Source organism: Egretta garzetta, unplaced genomic scaffold (genome assembly GCF_000687185.1).
Source record: "Egretta garzetta isolate BGI_Z169 unplaced genomic scaffold, ASM68718v1 scaffold197, whole genome shotgun sequence".
Lineage (NCBI taxonomy): Eukaryota > Metazoa > Chordata > Aves > Pelecaniformes > Ardeidae > Egretta > Egretta garzetta.
The window spans coordinates 898,083-920,760 of NW_009260274.1; the positions used below are offsets into that span (position 1 = coordinate 898,083).

The 22,678-nt window shown below is 37.2% G+C and overlaps 1 protein-coding gene across 1 annotated transcript in view; it reads right to left on the reverse strand.

The window, feature by feature from the left end:
• The window catches only part of DARS1 (aspartyl-tRNA synthetase 1), a 41,587-nt gene extending 19,225 nt beyond the window's left edge, over window positions 1-22,362 (reverse strand). The window contains exons 1-5 of the mRNA XM_009642485.2: window positions 22,310-22,362; window positions 15,164-15,256; window positions 10,034-10,136; window positions 1,346-1,448; window positions 35-115 (exon numbers count right to left, since the gene is read on the reverse strand). Coding sequence (XP_009640780.1) covers window positions 35-115; window positions 1,346-1,448; window positions 10,034-10,136; window positions 15,164-15,256; window positions 22,310-22,334 — 405 coding nt within the window. The 5' untranslated portion in view covers window positions 22,335-22,362. The remainder of the gene's footprint in view (window positions 1-34; window positions 116-1,345; window positions 1,449-10,033; window positions 10,137-15,163; window positions 15,257-22,309) is intronic.
• Between the last annotated feature and the right edge of the window lie 316 nt (window positions 22,363-22,678).

Genomic DNA, 22,678 nt, shown 5'->3' on the forward strand with positions numbered 1-22,678 from the left:
CAGTAAAAAGTATTTGAGGATGCAAAGTTTTCACCTCCTCTCCTTCCACTTCTGGCCGAACAGCATCATCCAGCTGTAAGGGCAGTCGGGGTTCAGCTAAACTGATCACATAGATCTGAAATTGAGACAGAAACAGAAATAGCATGAGACTGAGCCCAAAAGGAGGTGTGATTTACAAAAAGGTATTTCTGGCATAGACTTGAAACTGTTTGCATAGGCTGTTAGCTATAAGACTGTGATTTTATTCAAATACTTGAGTTACACGGGTGCATTCTCATGACAATACTGGAAGAACTTAGTTCTTATTTTCCCTTTGAAAGATTAAAAACATCTTTTTTTCCTTCTGTGAAGAACTGAGTTAAGCAAGTACACACTGCCTGAGGGACAAGCCTATTGGCATGAATGCCAGGTCTGAAACTATTAGATTTCACAGAGTTTTAGGTTCTGATTCTGGCAAGATCATCCAGTTGTTCTTGTTTTTAATGTATGATTTTACTTATCATCTGACTGTATCTGAAAGAGCCATTTCAGATTGAAAATTTATGATACACCTAAAATACAATCAGAGAATGAAAAACACCTTGCCTCGCCTTACAGTCTAATCTGTAGTGCAGTCTAGGTGCAGTGAATTTGATATTCTTTCAGAAACGTTTCTTCAAAATCTGCAGATTTTGCCCAATGCTGCTAGCTAAAATTTACCTTATTGCTATAACTAGAATAGCCATTGTACTCTACTCTTGAGGTGGCTGTGTTTCAGCTGTATTGTAGGCATACAGTTTGGTTGAAAACCTTTAGAAGGAAAGGATATTACATAAAGGTTTAAATATGCTTTCTATTTAAACAAATTATTAAGTTGCACTTCCTCTAGCCCTACAGCACAAGCTACAGGAATTTTAGATTTCAAGAGTTTCCATACTCTTAAGCCAGTGCTTTACTTTTGCTGAGAATTATGTATTCCATTCCATTGTACTAAGGGGAAGATTGGAAGTTTCTGATAAAGAAGAAACTTCTGACTTGCACTTAAAAAGAAGCAGACTTTTTTTACAGTATCTGATGCAGTTAAGAATAAAAAATTAGAATTACAAGCATTCCTAGCCAAATTATTCTAGTGAGATATATTATTTTACTTGGTACTGTAATTCAAATGGCAGATAAAAATAGGAAGTTCTAAAAATCAAATCTCTTAAAACCTAGAAATGTTTCATGTTTACATATGATACACTGAAATTTGTAGTTTAAAGCAGTTTATTTCTCTTACTGACAAAGTTTATATAGTCTATTTAGATAGCCTAGACAGATAAACTCTCAAACAACTAACCAGTGCTCTATTTGCTCAAAAATTTACCCTTTGAACGTGAAGCTCAACATCTTGCTGAGTACAACCTCCAATTTTCTGATGTGCTTTCCTCACAACACCTTCTACATCCACAATGCTCTCTTTGTTGATGCTGTCAATAAAGATAACATAGGAGACTTACTGAATTTCATTGCACACTGCACCAGACTCAGTGCCCAGCACTGGGGTGTTCATGTACTGTACGGACTGCTGGAACAACAAAACAAAGTTAAGGATTTAGGTAAAGTTACTTATTATATATAGTAACTGAGTAACGAAGGACTTCGCCAAAATATTCCCAGCCACAATAAATGCAAACTGGGATAGAAGACTTGGGAGGGAATTAAGACTTGGAATCAAACAGTGCCCACTCATTCTTTGTGCATGTATACATAAAGTGACAAGCTGCATGGTTCTTTTTCTAGACCACATACACTCTTGTATGTGTCAGCTGATGCAATTATCTGAAAGATGTGTCTTAAGCAGCAGAAAAACAAACTGAAAGGAAGTCCTAGATCTGGAGGGGAAAATCAAAACTGACTGAGCTTGTTTTAAACTACATGACTTGTTACTGAAAGATGCAAGATGCTTTTAAGTCATTTCTCTGTGACAGGGGACATCTTAATTGCTCTCCACTAACAGCCACTAATAACACATTAAAACACCATGTAACATCTTGAAAGTCTTCCAAAAACATGATATAAAGCGTGTGTGCTATAACCAACCAATAACAAAAGCCTCAAGAGTCATAGGTAGAAAATACTTGTATGAGCAGTTTTCATTTAGGTATTTGAGGTACTGGTCTTTAAACCAGTAATTTTCTACAGATAATCTCACCCCCACTGGAGATCTATTTTCACTGTATCTCTGCTAGTCTGCTTACAAAAGGCTAAATATCAGAAAATATGTCTTTCCTTTTTATGAAAAATAACAGATATAATTAACTTTATCTTTCACTTCTCAGGCCTTCTTGAGAAGACTGGAATGCACTTTATGTACATCACTTGACCACATAAGCCCTTAGAAAGCAGGAAAGTAGCAGGCCCACAACCTAACTGCAAACGTTAAGAGGTGAGCAATGATGTCATTGAACAAGCTGGCCACTACTGATCTCGGTAAAGCAAAGAGCAATTAACAATCTTCAAGTTTACAAGGTTGGCTTTTTTTTTAGTAAGACTCATCTCCATGCCCCAAAAAACCCAACCCACAAAACGCATACAGCGAAGTTGGAGGATGGTGAGACAAATATTTATATGCACAGGAGGTGTTACTGAGGAGCAGTAACCCCCAGTGAAAGGAGGTAAGGACAGAATACCAGCAGGTACAAGCTGCTGCTGCTGGTAACTATAGTCCTAATCACTTGCATCTGCATCACTTTATCCAGCACCACCTGGAGTAGGTCAGTCTAAGAGCTGTGAACAAAACCTAGGTATTCTAGCCATACAGTCTTTTTGTACAGCTATAGTAAAACCACATGAGAAACTTATCAGGATCACTAAGTTTCTCTTTAGAAAGATCTATGTTTGGAATTAGTCACTCTCTCACAGTTTTAAAGTAGGATCTACCCAGCTAAACAATTAAGTTTATCTTTTTAGTTGATGAGGGAAATTTAGCTTTCTTCCCTGATAAAGCCTGAGTGATGCAACCCAGAAGCAGCTGAGATACAAATCACCAAGTGTTACCAACTATGATGACTTGCTTGCCCTGCTTTCTACCACTCCTGACCCACTCATATCAGCCCTAAGAAAAGCTAGATGAATCTTTGGTCTAACCTCGGACAAACTTTTTAACGTTATTAAAGCTGAGTTCAAATTTAAGTTATCCAACAGAATTTTTGAATAAAAATGATCCAAGTTTTGAAAAATCTGATGACATTAAAGTAACAATGGGAAATTCAAGCATCAAAATCCTCAAAACCTAACAGCAGCACTGTAAGTAAATTACAAGTAACTAAAAAAAGCCAAATCTGAGCATTTTAGTTGATTACACTATTTCTTTGATAGTGATATTATCAGGCGATAGAACTCATTGGCAGCTGCTCTAGAAGTTATACAGACAATGATGATTCATATGCGTGATGTGCTTAACCATAAGGTCACTCCACACAGTGCATAAAATTTGTGAATAGTATGTTTTTCTGGTACATTTACACTTTAAAAGAGCTAGAGTTGCTTAAATCAGTATAATGAACAAAATTACTAAATTTGTACAAAGCAGAAATCGACAGTAGGCTTTAAATCAGAATTAATTTAGCTAAGGGTGAGCCTCCATTCATCTCCATTTAAGCAGAGGCAAAAATTTCAAGACAGACAAGAAGAAATGATAGTAAGTCCTTAGAAGTACACCCTCTTACAAAATGATTCTGTTTAGAACTCCTTAAAAAGACCGATGAGGCCATACAATGCTGTGGATGCAAGAGAATGTGATGATAAGAAACACAGACAATATAACATGCTAAAATAGTATTAGGTGTAACTATAAATTCCCTTTGCTTTTCAAATAAGTGAATATTTAAAAGAATAAAAGTTTTACTCTTATGCTAGCTTTTTTTTGCCCTAAACAGTTCTCCTCTATTTTTCCTGCTTCCTTTTCCATGTCAGCATTTTGGTAAATACCCAGAAAATACTGATGACATGAACAGCGGTGTCTTCATTGAAAATATAAGTTTCTAATCTGCTGAATAAAAGCCCTCTCGCCAATAATTGTGAATAAAAATAATGTTTTCAAGTTATTGAAGCAAATTCTCTGCACTGTGAAAAAGAAAATAATAGTTAAATGTAAATGTGTTGTATGATGGATTCATAATCAGATTACTGATCCCATGGCTGAGAACTGGTGTTAGCGTACAGAGCTTTGATCAGAACATGTGCAGAATTCAAGACAAGCAAAATGGTATCAGTTTAAAAATACAGGAAGAAACTGACTTTTACATCATTGTAACTGTAGTATTGCTTTGCAAACTTGCATAACAGAACCTTAACACTTTGCACTTGTGATTAAATGTGGTTTTTTTCTCTCTCTCTCTAAACCGGAGTTGCAATTAAAACAGTATGTTTCTTGGTTTCCAACACGCTTTTAAACTATAGCATCTCTTAGTCATTAAATTTGCCATAATTTTAAGGTATATTTCAACTCAGTTCCTACCTATGTAGATCCCTGGATCCAGATATGCATGTAATTGGGCACACAAAAGCACTACCAAGTTTTCTACTGCATATGACCATCTGTATTTACAAACATTCGCCATCTACTCTGAATTTTCATTTGATAATTAGAAAATGTGCTTTTGCTCATTCAGACTACATATCTAATCTGGTATAGAAGAAAAAACTCGTGTTTTGAGTTCTGTCTGAACCGTGCTCAGCAAGATCTAGTGCTGGAAAAATCTGAAGTCCCTAACATAGTGCATCAAATGTAAACTAACAGAAACCTAGAAGGTGCTGCTTTCATCCCAACAGGTAGTTCCAAGAATATTACTGAAATGGTAATTTCAGTTCAAATTAGAGCAAGAAGATCCTTTAATTAAATGCCAGTAACTACAGCAAAGTGCTCTCCACAGCAGCAACACTATGTCATCTAGGTGATTTTTTGATAAAATTCCCCTGGGTAACAAAAAAACCCCAAACAAACAAAAATGTGAACTAGCAGCAGCAAAGCATGCCAAAGCTATCATCGTTTCCATTACAAACAACAATATTCCTATCTGTAATTAATACTGCACAGAACTAGAAACTAAATTAGGATGCATGATGCATTAAAACAAGACAGGCTATTTTAGTAATAGATTCATAAAGTCAACGCTAAAAAATTTCTCTGTATAGCAAACTGATTCTTTATATGTAATGTTCTTTCCAAAACAGCAAGACTATAATTACTAAAATGTCCACTAGATGCCTTATGTCCCTCTTAATTATCTGCATGTCTGTTAGCCAAGACTTTCTCTTTTAACCACAGGATTGCATTATTGCAGTCTGTATGACAACATCTTTCATCAACAGCTTCATGTTGCAAGCTGAACCCCATGTGGGCCTCCCTAAGTGAATCACAATCAACATTTTCTTGATCAAAAGCCTGAAGAATTGGAAGAAACTTGGTTACTTATCGACTTTAAATAGAAAATTTTTACTTAATGGAAGTATCTGTACTTGTTCAGACATTTTCTTGTTTTTTCTTCAACACTTTTCTGTAAGCAGACTGCACAAATTATTGTATTAATACATTATTACCTCTAAAAATATTAAATAATTGTCATAAAACATAATAATCAATGATCCTTTTTCTGAATGTCAGTGAAAGCTGAAAGCAATAGACTTTACTTTGAAAAAATGAGCTCACTTTGTAAATATTTGAAAGTATAAACATTTTATACTCAACTCAGTAAGAGCAACTGTAATACTGTCTGCACAAACACAGTAAGTATCTATTAAGCTCTCAGAAAGGGGAGTTAACTGACATTGTATACACGAAGGCCAAGTAAATACCTAATCTTATTCTCTTAATTCTAAAAATATAATAATCTGTTTCCTATAGCAACATTCTAACACCTAGATGAACCTGGATACCTTGGGGGGGGGGGTAGGGGCAGGGGTAAGCCTGTCTTCTTTTAAAGATTTTAAGTAACTAAAACTACTACACATTTTTAATCATTTCACTGAAAAAAATAATCCACTTTATTTCCCTTCCAAATTTACCAGCCTTCACCATCTGTTCATTGCATCTTGTTGTACTTTTGTATCTGCAGAGTAAAGAACCCTCCATTAGCAGAAAATTTTCTTGCATAGGTACCATCAGACTGGGATTTAAATTATTTACTCATTTCTCTTGGATAGAATAGAGAGTTTTCTTTAGTATCACAGGAAAGCAGATTTGCCTCACTGCATATCAATTCATCTTGCAGCTTCACCATCAACCTTTTCCAATTTGACATATACTCGGACACAAAGACAATGAAAGTGGAAAAAATATTCCAGAAATGGTCTAATGACTGGCATATATTACATTTAATGGCATTTTATTCCTCTTTTTCAGAACTCAAGAGATCTCCTAGCGTAGTAAGAGAACTGCATGGGTTCCTGTTACGTCAGTTACCTATCATGATCTCACATTTCTCATCACTTACTTTCCTACATATTAATCCTGAACATACACATGAACTAATGATCACAAAGGTACAAATTCACACTGAAGAGCAGCAGAGTAATTATTCTAAAGGAACCCTGGCTACAATGTACTCCTAGCCCCTAGTTTACCCTTCTAATTCCTGTGTCACGAGGAAACTTAACAGCTGCTATTTGACATTTCCTTCCAGATCACTGACATAAAAATTAAACAGAAAAGAAAAAAAAAAAAGATCTCTGCAATACCCAGCAGTTTTCCCGGTATTACCAATTTATCTAGCTGATGAACTTATGTATAATTTTCTACATTGTGAAGTATTTTCATACAGGTTTACCCATCTTGGGTTTTTTTCTTTCCATTCTTAGTCTCTTTTCTGGATTTTCATTCTCTAGCCTACTATAAAGAGCCATCAAGCTACATCCTGAGTGAGGGCACATTGTTTGGGCAGCAAAACTAGAATCTGCTAACCACCTCTCCCAACTGCTATATCATATCACAGCACATGGCTATGGTAGCAGGAGGAGGGGGGGAAGGCTCAATGCTGATATAAAAAAAAAGGGAAAGAAAACCAAAACCAACCACACCCAAAACTTTTTAGAAAAAAAGCTGGTTGATAAATTACTAGTTGTAGCACTTGGCACCTCTGCTGGCTGAAAGAGACAATTAACTCTTTCAGCATCCCTTGTAGGACTTGGCTGAATTTTTCTTTCTGATGAAAGGCATAAGAACAACTCCACAGGTGCCAATCCACTATCTTGCCTCTATGTTGTTGGCTATGTGTTTTGAAAGTTCAGCTAGAAACTTTTCATAATTTTTCACAGAAAATTCATAGAAATTTCTTTGTAAAACTGAATTAAAACAGCATTAAGTACCTTTCATAAAAAGAACTCACATTCTTATGATAATGGAGATAATTAGTATATGCATGTTGCTAGACCACAGAAGGTTATGAAAGTTCTTGGTTTCCATGTGCCAATATCTAAAAGAGGAACTAGGTTGTTTATTATTTATGAAAATTTGTTCAAAAAATGCTCATGATTTAACCATTTCTCATTAAAAAATCAAGATCCAGAATTTCACAAACTATTTTAAAGGAAGATTTGGACCCAGTATCAAAGTATGAGAAAATAGCACATGAAAAATAAAGTTTATGTACTATGAGTGAAAAAGTTTATGTAATTGAAATGTAATGTATTTAATTAAAATGTTTTCTTCAATAAATGTGTATTTCCTCATTTAATGTGTAGGAAACAAGAGGAGGTGATGAAAAAAAAGACTCTGAGAAAGACAGAGAAACAGTATAGTTATTTTTAGACATCTAAGACCAGCCTCATCTGCTAGTAATAATGGCATCCTTCCACGGCAGGTGAAAACTAGCAGGAAAGTGACTGAAAACAAGGCAGGCACTGTTGCTGTGCTTCAGGTGTTACTGACACAGTGACCACAACTGCACTTAAAGTCAGGGAACAGCAGCAGCCTTGGAAGGACAAGAGCCAACTGCAGCGATGGTATCAGACAAAACTGTAGAAGAAGATAAAATACTGGAAAATGTGAGAGCATGGCAGGATATTAATAAAATAGGTTTGTTGGTGGGAAGGAGTCATGAGAAGATGACTACACTAATGGTGTTAAAAAAACCCAAAAGCAAGCCCACAAAATAAAACCCAGAAGGCTGTAGCAGAGAAAGTTGTATCATTCAAAGAACACAATAATAAGCACACATAAGCATTTCAGGAGCACAAATAAGGACTAAAACATGCACACTATAAATTAGAGAAGCCGAAGTATCAGGATTTAGCTAGCAAATGCTATCACAAAAAGGAGCAGAATGAAAAGTCAAAACACAGTGCAAACATCTTGAATCTGGCTACTCAGAGGAAATCAGGTCTGTCACATCAAGCTAAGTGGGGAGATGACAGGGAGTTGGAAAGAACCTAAGGATGAGGTTCCATCTGATTTAACACCTCACTGCTGCCAGAAGAGAAAGGAGCTTTGCCCTCTAGTCTTCCCAAATACCCTTTTCCACCATTTACCACTCCTTGATAGTTCTGGATCTCCATGACCTAGTTTAAATCAGTAACCTGACAGAAAACTAACCAAGTAAAAGAAGATCAGTGAATAAAAAAGTTGCAGAAGGCTTACAAATGGCAGAGTGAGCACATGGAAGAAAAGAGTAAGGACTAACTTCCCTCTCATGAACTCCTAACCACCGAGCACTGCAACAGAAGAAATTAAGTTGTGGAGAATAAGAACCAGGAAGAAAACTGAAAAAGAGAGATGTTGGAGAGAACTGGAGAATAGGACAGTGAGCGTCACGACTCTAAGAGTTGCTTCACTGTTCTGCAGTGCAAGTTCGTCAAGAGAGTACAGGCAGACTGTTGGTAGGTTAGAGGGAGATGAATTGGGGAACGAGTAGATTACACACTTAATTCTTTTCAAAGATTCTAAGCGCTGGAGAGAACAAACTATTTCATGAAGAAACAGAACACTTCACTTTGGCTCATAAACACCTGTAAACAGCATGCTTCCCACTGGCACTGCCAACACTAAGCACCGCCAAACAACAAACACTGCTGGTTCTGTTCTCCCGTTGCCTTGAACCTCATCAGCAGAAGCATTATCCTAACCTTCTTAACTTGGCTTCTGGAAGTCTATACTATAATGAATCCCTCCTCTCCCTGACATATTGAAGGTTGAAGGCTGTAGCACTTTTGCAGCTAATTAGTGGGGGCTCCCTTCCCAGGCAGGAGAGTGGTGCCAAGAACTACACAGAAGCAACTCAAGTGCCACATGTTAAACATATTATTGCACCGAATTGATCCACATTTCTGTTTGTGAACAAGTAGATATACATGATTAAAAGCTCTCCAATGAAAATACCTTTACCATGCAAACATATTTAGTACTGGACAACCTGAAAGCACAATCTTGAGGCAAGTAGCAGGGGAAGGTAATTTTTTATCTTTAAGAACAAACCAAACCAAATAACTGAATTCAAATTGCCACAACAAACACTTGTTTAATTGGCAAGTCTAACTATTGCCCCCACCCAAATATTTTAAAAAGTAAATTAAATCCCTCATTAAACAATCTAGTGCCAAAAATAAGGTGTAAATAAGATTAATTCAGTGCACAGAAGCTACTCAATTTCTTCAATGGAGTAAGCCACTTGCAATATAGAACTTCACATCAGTTCTACCTATAAAATGTATTCCTACACTGCACTTCTTGTAGAAAAACTCTGAACATGTGCAGACACATACAAACACCATGCACAAAATGAAGTGTCCCACTAAGCTCAGCTTGCCAGACTTTTTGTTAGCCAGCTTGAAAGTAAATGTAGGTTGTCTATGGCGAGAGAATGCTGCTTCAGCAGTTCAGAATGAATTTCAAGCCTGTTCTCTATTTTATCTTTTGTCAGTGTAATGTATTCAACGCAATAGTGAGCTGACAATTTAAATAACTACATTTTAAAACAAACGAAGCATTGATGTTAATGTGTGAAAATGGTCCCAACCCCTGGGAGTCCTGGTTCCCACCATTGTTTACTCTGACAACAGGATATAATTGCTTACTTACTTGGCAGCAAACTTTACCATCTGCTTGCTTGCATGCTGTCCCACAGCCACGAGAGCCTGGATATTAAACTGCTGCTGACGCAGGACTAAGAAACACTGCTTCCCTGAATACAAAGAAAAACAACACAGGTGTATTAAGGACAAGTTACTTGAGGTCTTTGTGAATGAGAAAAAATGCTTTACTACTTTAATATTAAGCTGAGCTTTTAAGGGGTGTGCGTGGGTGTCTCTCTCTCCTTCGCCGCTGCCCCTCCCCAAATAGCTACATCAAACTAGTCAGCTCTGCATGTACACACACGCCACCCCCCCAAACACTGAGGTAAGTCAAATAAATCTGCCTTACATCTATAGACATGTGAATGGACATTTTCTAAAAATAACACTAAGCCTTCCGATACAAATAATACCTAGACAAAACAAAAACTAGAAACCGTAACTTTTAAAGTATCTATTGTTCTTCCACTGCAAGAAGTAAATTATACTTTTCCTTGATGCTCTGCTCACAACTACTTCAAATCTACATTATTTTAAAAGAAGTTTTTTCTCATCTTCTCAAATTAAAGCTGTAGAGTTCACTTTACAGAGCTGCTCTGAGAGAAATAGGCTTGATTTTGCACCACAGGGACTAAACCAAACCAGCAACATTCATTCTATAATACACCACACATTCAGAATGAAGGGGAACAAAAGGAGTATTGATTCTGGTGAATGACAAGAACCTAAAAGACCCAAGTAAAAATTCCTGTAAGAGTAATTTATTCATGAACAGCGTAGGGAAAAAGAAGTTAATGGGAATTAATAATAATTTACAAAGAACATAATGCACTTTGTTGACTTTTAAAATGGGTATTTCCAAGTCAACAAAGCTCTTTCTGATCTGTTCAGCTGACAGTTACAATCATTTTGTATTTCTCCTCACATCTCTAATAATCATTTACTCCTTAACTTAGATTTAAGGAAATATGGTGATTTTAAATGCTTCTTCCTCAGAGAGAAAAATTAACAAGAAGCACTTCATTGTTGTACCACTATCTGATAAAATGCATCAATATAATTTTAATTCCAAGTTCTGACTCATACCATTACATTTCCATTAAAATGGTGAGAATAGCAAGAAGCCAGAAGCTTTGTTAGATAGCTATTTCCCAGTTATTGTTGACTTAGACTATAAAACATTAAAATCAACATATATCTAACTTGAACACTGACACTAAAAAGCCAGTTGCAGTTTTCATTTGTAATTATATGTAGATTACTATTCCTGCCATATAGCTGCAGATGATTTAAACAGAATCAGAAAATAAATGCAGAATATTTGACATAAAATCTGATGAAAATAAAAGCAAACACATAACACTAGTACAAAATATTATTAAAAATTAACATTGTAATTATTGGACATAATTAACCTTGTCCTATGATTGTGATTTCAGAAATGCAACAAAATTAATTCCGTATTTTCAGAAAATAGAGTATAACTATTTCCGTATTCCAGAGGCTGCAATATCTAAGTAAAGAAACTAATATGGTATGGATGTATGTATTTCTTGCAGGCAAATATTAAGCCACAGATTTAAATTAGAAAAGTACAGGCTTCAGAAATGAAATAGAGCCTTCAGTAGTACACATGCCTGTGTTTCAGATCCAGCAAGTCAACAAACAAAGTACAATTTTCCACAGGACATAATATGCTAAGTTTCTTTGCATAAGCTAGGCGTATCTCACATCTTTGACATCCCAATATTTCTTACTTACAGTGTGGTTTGATACAGTATTTCCTAGAAAACAGTATTTGTCTCTGTGGTTTCAGTCACAAATAATTTAGAAAAATATGATCAAGGTTTCAGCAATGATATATTCAAACAAAGGTGTTCAAACAAAAAATACAGAGCTGAAGACAGCTACAATGTCAATTAGTAAATAGTTAAGGGAGAAGATGGTGAAATCAATGGAGGGACCTGATATCATAGTAATCAGAAGCAAAAGTTTGGCAGTTGTACTTAATACCAAACACTGGAAGTCTGATCAATATCTGCATTATAAAAGGACTCAAATCTTTTTGTCATGAGTAACAGCAGTTGTTTTCATGAGGAAAGAGGATGTGTTGTAGAAGATAACCATTTCTAATCAAGATAAGTGATCAAACAAACCTCACTGATAGGAATAGTTAAAATATCACAGTTACAAAGACTGTAGGAGGAAACAGAACTTTTCCCAAAAGAGCCAAAGGCTTGCAAAATAAAGTATCAAAAAGACAAGCCATAATCAAATCTAGTTCATGATTAGTTGCTTTTCCAGATCAAGAGACAGAAAAAAGGAAGCATCAGTGAGAAAAAAAATGGGATTATGGGATGCTCTCTATGTGTATCAAAATATTTACATGGTATTTAAGTGAAAAGTATGAGAAAACTTTACTCACATTCAACAGTAAACTACTCTAAGTTTCTATAAAACAAACCAATACTGTGCCCCATAAGAATGCCTAAAAAGAAAAATGTCAAAAGAAATTTGGTTCAAAAGGTCTGACTCAGTCTAACGCAAGGAACTTTTAGCCACTGAACAGATAAGAGAAGATATCACACACAGAACCCTGTCAAAAGCACATAAAACCAAACAGCAATCCATTTCCTTTCTTGGATGTAAGTACCAAATGACACAAGACCTTATGAGAGAAAAGGATGTAAGGAAGGAATTTGTACAACGAGCAAAAAATGTTTGGCTGTATAAATTAATACATTGCTAGTTACAGACACCTGACAGTAAAGAGAAAACTTTATATGGTTTATTATAAAATTTGGTCCAGCATTTAAATTACTCTTAGTGGTACTCTTATTTTCAGACATACTATTTTGACATTTCATAAACTTTTGCATTCATAAACAAAAAACAAGTTTAGGTCTAACATACTGCTCAAGTCCCGGCTGCTTGGCAGAACCCAGACTGATTTCCCAACTGCTTTTTGATGATAAATGTGATCAGTAGCTTAGGCTGGCTTTAAAATAAGGCCAGAAATAACATTTATTCAATCTATGATAAAAAACACAGGGCCCCAAGCACTTTAGTTTTAGTACGATCCACAGAATATCCCAACACCCCATTCTTTACACATGCTTCAGTTAATTTCCATCAGTCTTCATGAGTGGCTTGCTGTACAAGACAGCTGGATTCTGCAGTTGTTCGCATTCATTTTTCTTGGTTTATTGGCCAGAACTAGAAAGGATATGTTGGTTATTTAGGAGTCAAATTTGAGCTTCTGAGAAAAACTAAAGCTATTTTTGTGTAAGATTTTCCTGTTTCCTGCAAGACTTTCCATAATGGTAGGAATAGCACCACGATGTGTGTGGAAAAGGCTAATATTACTTTTTGCTCTTAAACATTTGCTTTTCTTGCAAGATTCTTCCCCCCAAAGCTTAAGTAAACAAACATATGGCATGCCCTAGCAGCATTCCCTGAATGTCAGAATTGTTCTGTGTTGTCAGACCAAGAGGGAACAAGAAGCACAATCAATAAGCTGAGAACACTTCATGCCCATAATCAACTCCTTTTGCTTTCATTCTTCAGAGTGTTGAAGAGTTTTGAAAATAAGCACTGTTATTTCATGGAAAACAATAGTCTTCCCTGAGGTCAAAGGTGAAAGATGACAAACAGCTTCTTGTACGTTAATATTGCCATGTTACATGTGTGTTACTCTGATTGCAGTAAATGCATAGTCTTGCATATCATGCATCATATACAGACGCAATACAGAGCCAGTAATAAACCACCATTGAACTTTATGTTGTTTTAAAGGTCTGCAGAGATACCTGCCCTTAATATACTAAATTCTGTTAATAGTCTGAACTCTTCCTACAATTACAAAAGAAAAAACCATAAGGATACTCCTATTTGTATACTGATAGTAACATTTAAATTAGATAGTGTCTCCTGTCTGAACAACTTCAAATTGATTAATGACCACGGCTTTCACAGCTTTTGGGCTTGACAATTTCTATACATAGCAAAGAGAGACTTCCATGTAAGACCACACTATAGAACTACTGAGGAAATCACAGAGGACTCCCCAAATTTAAAGATTCTAATACAAATTAAAATGTGCATTATATGTATATATTTACATGCAGTTCCTTATTTTAACTGACTGCAGTACAGACACTCATTAAGAGGGACATTTTTTTAAGAAAATGAAGCCTCAAAAAGAGAAATTAATCTGGCATTTGTGATGATATTCTGTACTAGATTCTCACCCCTAATTTGCATTACTCCCAATTCTAAGACTACCATTACGTTTCATTCGTGAAGATAATTTCTTTACAGTCTTTTCTTCCAACTCTTGGGAAGACAAGGTATTTATATCTCACTACATAGCTGCCAAACATAACTGAAATCAGTACAACAGTTGTCAGCATCTGATGTCAACTGAAAAGGCCAAAGCCTATTTAAGTTTCCATATGGCAAACCGATCTCCAGAGAGAACTTCTGATTCCAGGGAAGAAATATGGCTGTCAGACAGCCAAGTATGACAGTCCACACTACTGAGAACCTATAAAAGGATTTTCCCTTTGTCTTGTTAAAGCTGATGTTCCTTATTTTAAGTTCAAATCGTTATAATCAGATATTGGTAACTGAAAGTAAAAATTCTGAAATTTTAACACAGATTTTTGATTCCTGTCGAAGAAAAGGTATCGTGAAAATATTCAGCAGATAATTATGGCCTGTCTGACAACTGATACATTTATAACAGAAGTATGTTTTACAGTAGAAGCTTATAACTATTTTATCTTACAACTGTTAACACCCAAAGGAAAATGACTGTATTATTTTAAAGTTCCTATCATTTACAGTTGTCCACGCATCATTTAGTAATATGATAAAACCAAAATTCACTTTTACTACAATGCAATAGTAATACCCGATTTCCACTCAGCTGCAAACAAAATTTCCTTTTCCCCTCTTGGGAAAAGAAAGGTGGAAAAAAGGGAAAATAAACAGTCAAAGTGAACACTGAGTAACAAGGTGGCAAAGTTTTCTTATTGCAAGACATAACAGGTCATGAAGACAAAATAAACATTGAAGCTATAATAAATATAAATTAATAATATATAATTTCAAAAAAAAAAATTGGGCATCTCACCTTTAGCTCTGCTTGTATGAATTCTCCCACGAACCCAAACCACTTCATCAGCCTTCTCCTCCGTCAAGTCTTTTATTCGAATCAAAACTCTATCTGAATTATAGAAAAAAACCCACATTTTAAAATGGTTTTGTTTTTTCTGATGCAAAACATTTTTCACTTTAAACCCCAAATACATTTTCTATCATTGCTAATATTTATAATAAAACATTATTTTTTGTATCTACAGCATAATAGGTATACTGAAAACACACAAGATCCCATTTCCTTTCTCAGTGAACTGTACTTGATCAAGTAGTTTTAAATTGGTTCAACCTTATTGTTTGACTTATATAGCAGGGTCAAAATGCACTAAAACAAAAGCAAGACTTACTGTAGTTCACGGATGGCAGAACCCAGCATGACTACACTATTTTTGATAAGACTTCACTGTGCTGCACTGTGCTACCTGCATTTATTAGTCTGCATTTCTGGTAGCTAAGGGATGTCTGCCCTGCCTAACTGTGCGACATGAAAGTTGGTACATTGAACACAGCAAAACAGAGGCTCGCAGGTGACACAACTATTCCCTGTATCTACGTAACTCAGGTGAATATCACCATAAAATAATTATTATTTAAAATAAAGAGGAAAAAGAAACCACAAATAGATGTCCATTAGAAATTAAAATAATATTTATTTTGACAAAAACAATAGCATTTTTGAGAAACAAGAGTATTACTGTGTAAAACCAGTAAAATTTATTTTAAAAGAAAATCTCTGACAACCTGATCAAGCACTACTATTACTGTAGCAGCCAGGATTCATCAGAAAGAACTCTTAAAATTCTGTGTGCCCAAGAAAGCTAAATAACAATAGGAATGAATAGGAATGCACAGTTTGTAAAGGACAGATTTTGGATAGTAAAGGAAAAAATAAAAAATTACCAAGGACAGTATTTTTAAATAAATCAGGACTGTAAAAATCGTATGCAACCATTATGAACTGCCAATATGCTGGCCGCATGCCCCTACTCCTTGAAATGTCCTTGTTTAATCGTATTTTTCCATAGATTTTTGGCCAAATGTATTTTTGCATGGTCTCAAACACTGCTTTCTTACAGCAATCTACAAATCAGTTAGAGGATATACACAGCATTACATAGAACCTCAACAGTTCTAACAGCTACTCTTACTCATTTACAGTTCATATGTGGTTAAAAACACCAATTAGGAAAAAAAAAAAATCTTCAAGGGATATATTGATTCTTACGGGTATCTTCCAACTCAAGATATTCTATGATTCTGTTTTATGATACGTAACACAAATTCACTCTCTCTGCCTTTCATCCTTGTTTCCAAATAACACTAAATTTACTAAGACACTTCCACTGTAGACTTTTCCCGCCAGAACTTTTCCAAGGTTTGCCTACCCCAGGTTACCATCTGCCGTTCTGGACAACTTCCTTCTGCCTTTGAATAACAGTCACAGCTTGCCCAGCAAGCCTATTATTCACCACTGGAAATTTTAGGGGGTTGAAAATGTTTATTAGCTTATACTCAGGGCAAGTTAGTTTGTTGCTTCACAGACAAACATCAAAACCAGAACAGAATGAAAGTGGACAAAGTAGAATAGGAAATTGATTAAAATGTATTAATAATGTGTGTGTGCATGCGCACTTGCACTGGGGGAGAGAATTAAGATGTTATCACTTGCCAGCAACTTCTGATGTTCAAACTTCATCAGTATAGTACTATAGGAAACATGCAACCAGCACAACCCACAAGCTTTAGTATTTCTAAGAGTTTGATATTCAGACAGTTAAAATTACCTCAGTCAACTTAAAACCATTTTCCAGACACAAGCATAAAGAAAGAATGAGGTGTTACACTTTTTTTATGGATCCTTAGTGTTTCAGGAACCGTCTGCATTAAATAAATATTTTTAAAAGTTTTTTGGATACATAATGATTCATGTTTCATCAAGACTAAACAAAACACCTTTAACAAAAATTTTTATATGGCATGAATTATTAAAAACTATCTCACCTTTCTTAAAAAGGGAAATAAAACAATATCCAAAAAGAGACATCATAAAGTTAATTTTTTTTCCAACAGCAGATGACAGAATCACAGCATGGCTGAAGTTGGAAGGGACCTCTGGAGGACATTTGGTCCATCCCCCTGCTCAAGCAGAGCCATCTAGGATCAGTTGTCCAAGATTGCATTCTGACAGTTTTTTAATATCTCCATGGAAGGAGACTCCACAATCTCCCTGGGCAACCTGTGCCAGAGCTCAGTCACCCTCACAGTAAAAAAGTGTTTCCTGATACTCAGAAGGAACCTCTTGTGTTCTAGTTTGTGCCCGTTGCCTCTGGTCCTGTCAATGTGCTCCACTGAAAAGAGCCAGATACTGCAAATGTTATGACACGCTGTTTCCCTCCATCAACACTTCCCAAATCTCGTCTTCTTTTCCTCTCATTTCTAAAATGCCAGTAGTTCATGATAATGTCTACATTTGTTAGTGTAAGCAACTGTTTGCCTTTGTCACTCATTTTCTCTTGTCCAACCAACATATTGTAGCTCAAATCTTCCCTCTGTACTCTCACGTATCATTTCACCTGGAATTCTTTTCAGTTCATTTCTCTCTCTTCCATAATAAAAACAAAGCTTCTTGATCTCACCTTTAAGGCCCTCCCACCACACTCTTTGAAGTCTACCACCTACTTGTTCTTTCACAAATGCAAACTATACTTACATTTTCTGTCTTCTTACCACATAAAGACTTACAGACAATTAAATAATGCAAAAATAAAAGATGTTTTAAATCATGCTACAGCTGCAGTGAAGACAAGGGAACAAAGATTTTAAATGAAGTTCAAACAAAATGCTCTGTAAGTCTGAAATTACACTTCCAGCCTCAATTCAGTATTCACGCTCTCTCACCTTCATTGCCATTTTGAATCATGTCTAAGGGGAAACTGTATTTTTCTGTTTCTTTTATGTATAGCACAATCTCTTCTTCGCAACATATTAAATATCCTTATCTTTCTCTCAGAACTCTAACCTCTTCCAAACAGGGGAGGAGAGGATAAAACCCCCAAAAGCTATGAGGGTATACAAGACAAAATCACTTTTCCACACCCAGACCCCCATTCCCTGCCTGTCACATCAGACTGTTTACTAAGTTCGTATCATCATGGAATTCTGAACAGCATGATCAATACTTCTGCTGTCTCTGTGAAGTGCCAGCATCTTTACAATGCTGGATAAATTTGAAAAAGAGAAGATAAGTTTAATAAAAAAAACCTGAAAGCCAAAAGCAATATAAGATGAAAGCAGCTTCCAGGGAGGGGAGATGAAAGTAATGGGGCTGAAGGGAGAAAAAGGAAAAGGCAAATGGAGCTTTACTAGCAATCATAGCCTCAAGCAAGCAAGGACTTAAAGACATGATGTAACAGGAAGTGAGAACATCAGATAGCCAAGGCAGCCAACATTAACAGGAGAAAGACTGAAGTGGGCCAAGAATGAAGGCACAGGTGTGTGTGAGATCAGTAGAGCAGGGTGGAGCATCTCTGCAACGACTTTGTGAACATGTGAAAAGAGTTTTAATTTGCCTGCAGAGGAATAAGAATCTGTGAGTATGGCAAAAGGACAATAAGCCTATCCCTTGGAAAGGGAGAATAATTTGCTCTGATCACTCCTAAGCTTTTTAACTTCCCACAACCAGCCAGTGTCTTCAGGACAGTACAGCTACTATAGCAAACCTAAAAGCAACAGTGCTGCAGACATCCAGCTGAGCTCCTGCCCACCTCTGTGCTGTCTCTATTGTCTGTTGGCTCCAGTTGCCAGACGGTACGTGGATCTGCACAGGCCATGCCACAATTCGTTATTCTGACTTAGAAATGGCATGTACCCAAACAGACTTCAAAACCAAGCAAAATTAATACCATACAGACAGATGGGAACACATGCATTTGTGCTTCCCCGCCACCCCCTGCCCCAAGCAACAGTCCCTCCAAGACACTCAATGCAAGCAGAGTACTTTGGGGAAAAGCATATATATGCTACTGATGCTGAGTGACGACTTCACCCTGCCGTGAGTCCTTTGATAAGAGCTCTCCCTGGCAGGAACTACCAAATCTTTAAATAAGAGGGCATTAGTCTCAAGGAAAGGACTAGGCTGATCTTGAACTTTTTTACTATTAGCATTTTAGTTTTTATTGTTACCAAATTGCTTAGGGACATGGTTTAGTGGTGGGATGGCAGTGTTAGGTTAATGGTTGGACTTGATGATCTTAAAGGTCTTTCCAAGCTAAACAATTCTATGATTCTAATTTTGGTGTTCTGAATGATCATCTTCTAAAAACTGGAACAGCAGGACTGTTGTAGGTTGTATTTTAAGCCCAATGGAAACCCTACTCAATCTTGTCCATACACTGGCTGAGACTTTTTTTTTTTTTAAAACGAGGCGGGACTACAGATCCCAATAAAGCACTCAGCCTTTTTCATATTTCCTGTAGCTTTCGCCATTTTCCTTCTCAATGTATTTTTTTTCTCCACAGTATTTTTGAGTGTTTCTTTTGAATAAGAGACAGTTGGCGGGGTAGACTTTCTCCATGAGAGCAGGATTTGATCCACCATCTCAGTCTGCCAGCTTGGGTAGCAAACAGTTGTTTGCTACGGGGTGTGACACTGGCAGGGGAAACACAGCCTGCAGAAACTCTAGTAAGCCAAATGCCACCACAGAAGAGCACAGAGAGAAGAGATCCAACAGGGCTATCTTTCAATCTACAGTCAGCAGTGCACCTTAACCAGTCAGATGCTAGCTTGGAGAAGTTACCTTTAAGATCATCAAGTCCAACCGTTAACCTAACACTGCCATCCCACCACTAAAACACATCCCTAAGCACCTCGTCTACCCGTCTTTTAAGTACCTCCAGGGACAGAGACTCAACCACTTCCCTGGGCAGCCAATTCCAATGCTTGACAACACAAAGAAATTTTTCCTGATGTCCAATCTAAACCTGCCCTGGCACAACTTGAGGCCATTTCTTCTTGTCCTATCACTTGTTACCTGGGAGAAGACACTGACACCCACCTCACCAACAACCTCGTCAGGCAGTTGTAGAGGGCAGTAAGGTCTCCCCTCAGCCTCCTTTTCTCTAGACAAAAAACCTCCACTTCCTTCAGCCGTTCCTCGTAAGACTTATGCTCCAGACCCCTCACCAGCTCTGTTGCTCTCCTCTGGACATGTTCCAGCAACACAATGTCTTTCATATAGTGAGGGGCCCAAAACTGAACACAGTATTCGAGGGGCAGCCTCACCAGTGCCGAGTACAGGGGGACAATCAATTCCCTAATTCTGCTGGCCACACTATTCCTGATACAAGCCAGGATGCTGTTGGCCTTCTTGGCCACCTGGGCACACTGCTGGCTCATATTCAGCCAGCTGTCAAACAGCACCCCCAGGTCCTTTTCTGCCAGGCAGCTTTCCAGCCACTCTCCCCCAAGCCTGTTCTTAACATTATACCTTTTAGGTTGCAACTGCACACCAATTTATGGGTTGTTACATGGTTACACATAAATATGGATGGCTGTGTTCCTGCCCCTTCCAGCAGTCATCAGATCTCTAGCCAACTACTTTCACTTTGCTAACCTGGCTAAACAGGTTGTTATTATCAGCGTGTTGAAATGGATCAGCAGAAGACCCAGCATCAGGAAGAAGGAGACCACAGCAACCAGCACTTGGGCTGGTTTATAATGTGATTTCAACTTTAGTTCCCTTTATTTGACAGCTAGTATGTATTTTCTTCAATAATGACTGTTAATACAGCCTCTAGTGATTTCCTTGTCCTGTTATGTTCTTGACATAATGTTCCCCTTCAGCTGGTTTTAATCTGTGATTGCTTTTGTGGTTCCTCCTCTTCCCCTCATTCTGCATTTCCCTTCCTAAGGGAGGTCAACCAGAACAACCATTCAGAGGAGACAAAAATCAGCTAATCACAGATGATATTCCTTTTTTACATTTTTCTACGAAGAAGTTAGAAGAAGCCAGTCTATTTCCTTCCCTCGTTCCTGTTTCATGCACCGAATAATATGAAGATTAGTATTTCTTGGGATGTTGGTCTGGAAGATTGTTCTCTAGCTGACAAGTCTTTCTGAATCCCAATTCCCCAACAGTATGAAATGAGCATTTCCTAAATTCACAGTGGTGTGAATAATGATAAAACCCATAAATATTAATATATAATATTAATGGATTTGGTGCTCATATGCAGGAGTAATGAAGGCTGCATAAGCAGACAGATATCCTACTCAGAGAGGGAGTGCTGTTGCAGCAAGCCATAGCAGAACTTACTCTGAGCAAAGAAAAAACTTGGTATCTCAGGACTCAGCAAATTTTAGGTAATTTAAAAAAAAAAAAAAAAAAAAGTCTGCAGCCTGCAGAGACGAAAACTGACAAGCTGTGTAAGGCATAGAATCATAGAATATTTTGGGTTGGAAGGGACCCCTAGAGGTCATCTAGTCCAACCCCCCTGCAGGAGCAGGGACACCGCTAACTAGATCAGGCTGCTCAGAGCCCCGTCCAACCTGGCCTTGAATGTTTCCAGGGATGGTCTAGGCAAGGACAAAGACTGGGACTCCATAACCTCTCTGGACCAGCTCCATTATCCAACCACATTCATGAGGTTTTTTTTCCTTCTATCTAATCAGAATTTCCTGTGTTCCTACTTGTGTCCATGACCTCCTGTCCAATTACCGCAGACCTTCAAGACTCATCTTTTATCTTCTCTATGCCCTCCCATTAAGTAGTTTTAAGCAGTAAATCACCCCACAGCTTCCTCATCTCCAGACTGAACAAGCCCAGGTCCCTCAGCCTCTCCTCAGAGATCCCGTGCTCCAGTCCCCTGAGCAGTTTGATAGCTCTCCATTGGACTGGCTCCAAAATGCTAATGTCATCCTTGTGCTGGAGAGCCCAAAACTGGACACAGCATTCCAAATGCAGCCTCACAAGTGCCAAATATATTCAAATAAAGGGAAAGAATGGCAGCAGGATTTGAATGAAGAAGTTTGGTAAATGATTTCTCAAGCAAGTACTGTAGATATGTAGTATGTAATTTCTTCACCCCCCTTCTTAAAAAACTTTTTTCATTTTTTAACTGACCTGGTTTCTCTTGGGATTGTATCATTGATGACACTCCATATCTTTCCTTAGCGTAATCCTAAAATGGAGGTGAGAAACAAACATCAAAGATGTATACACAAAAAGATGAACAAAATCATTACAGATTTAACTGAGGTAATACAAAACAATTAGCTATAACATTAAAGTCAAGAAATGGTGTTTCAGATTTGATACACAAGGTGAGGGAAGATAGTTGCGCCCTGTTCCAACATCAGCAAACACATGTTAGGATCGCTATTTGCTACACAGACGCTAGTTTGAATACCTCTGTTAAGAGCCTACTACTAAAAAGGTAAGTCCTACAGAAGTAGATCCATGTCTAAGTATTTCCTTCCAGTACTTGGGCAC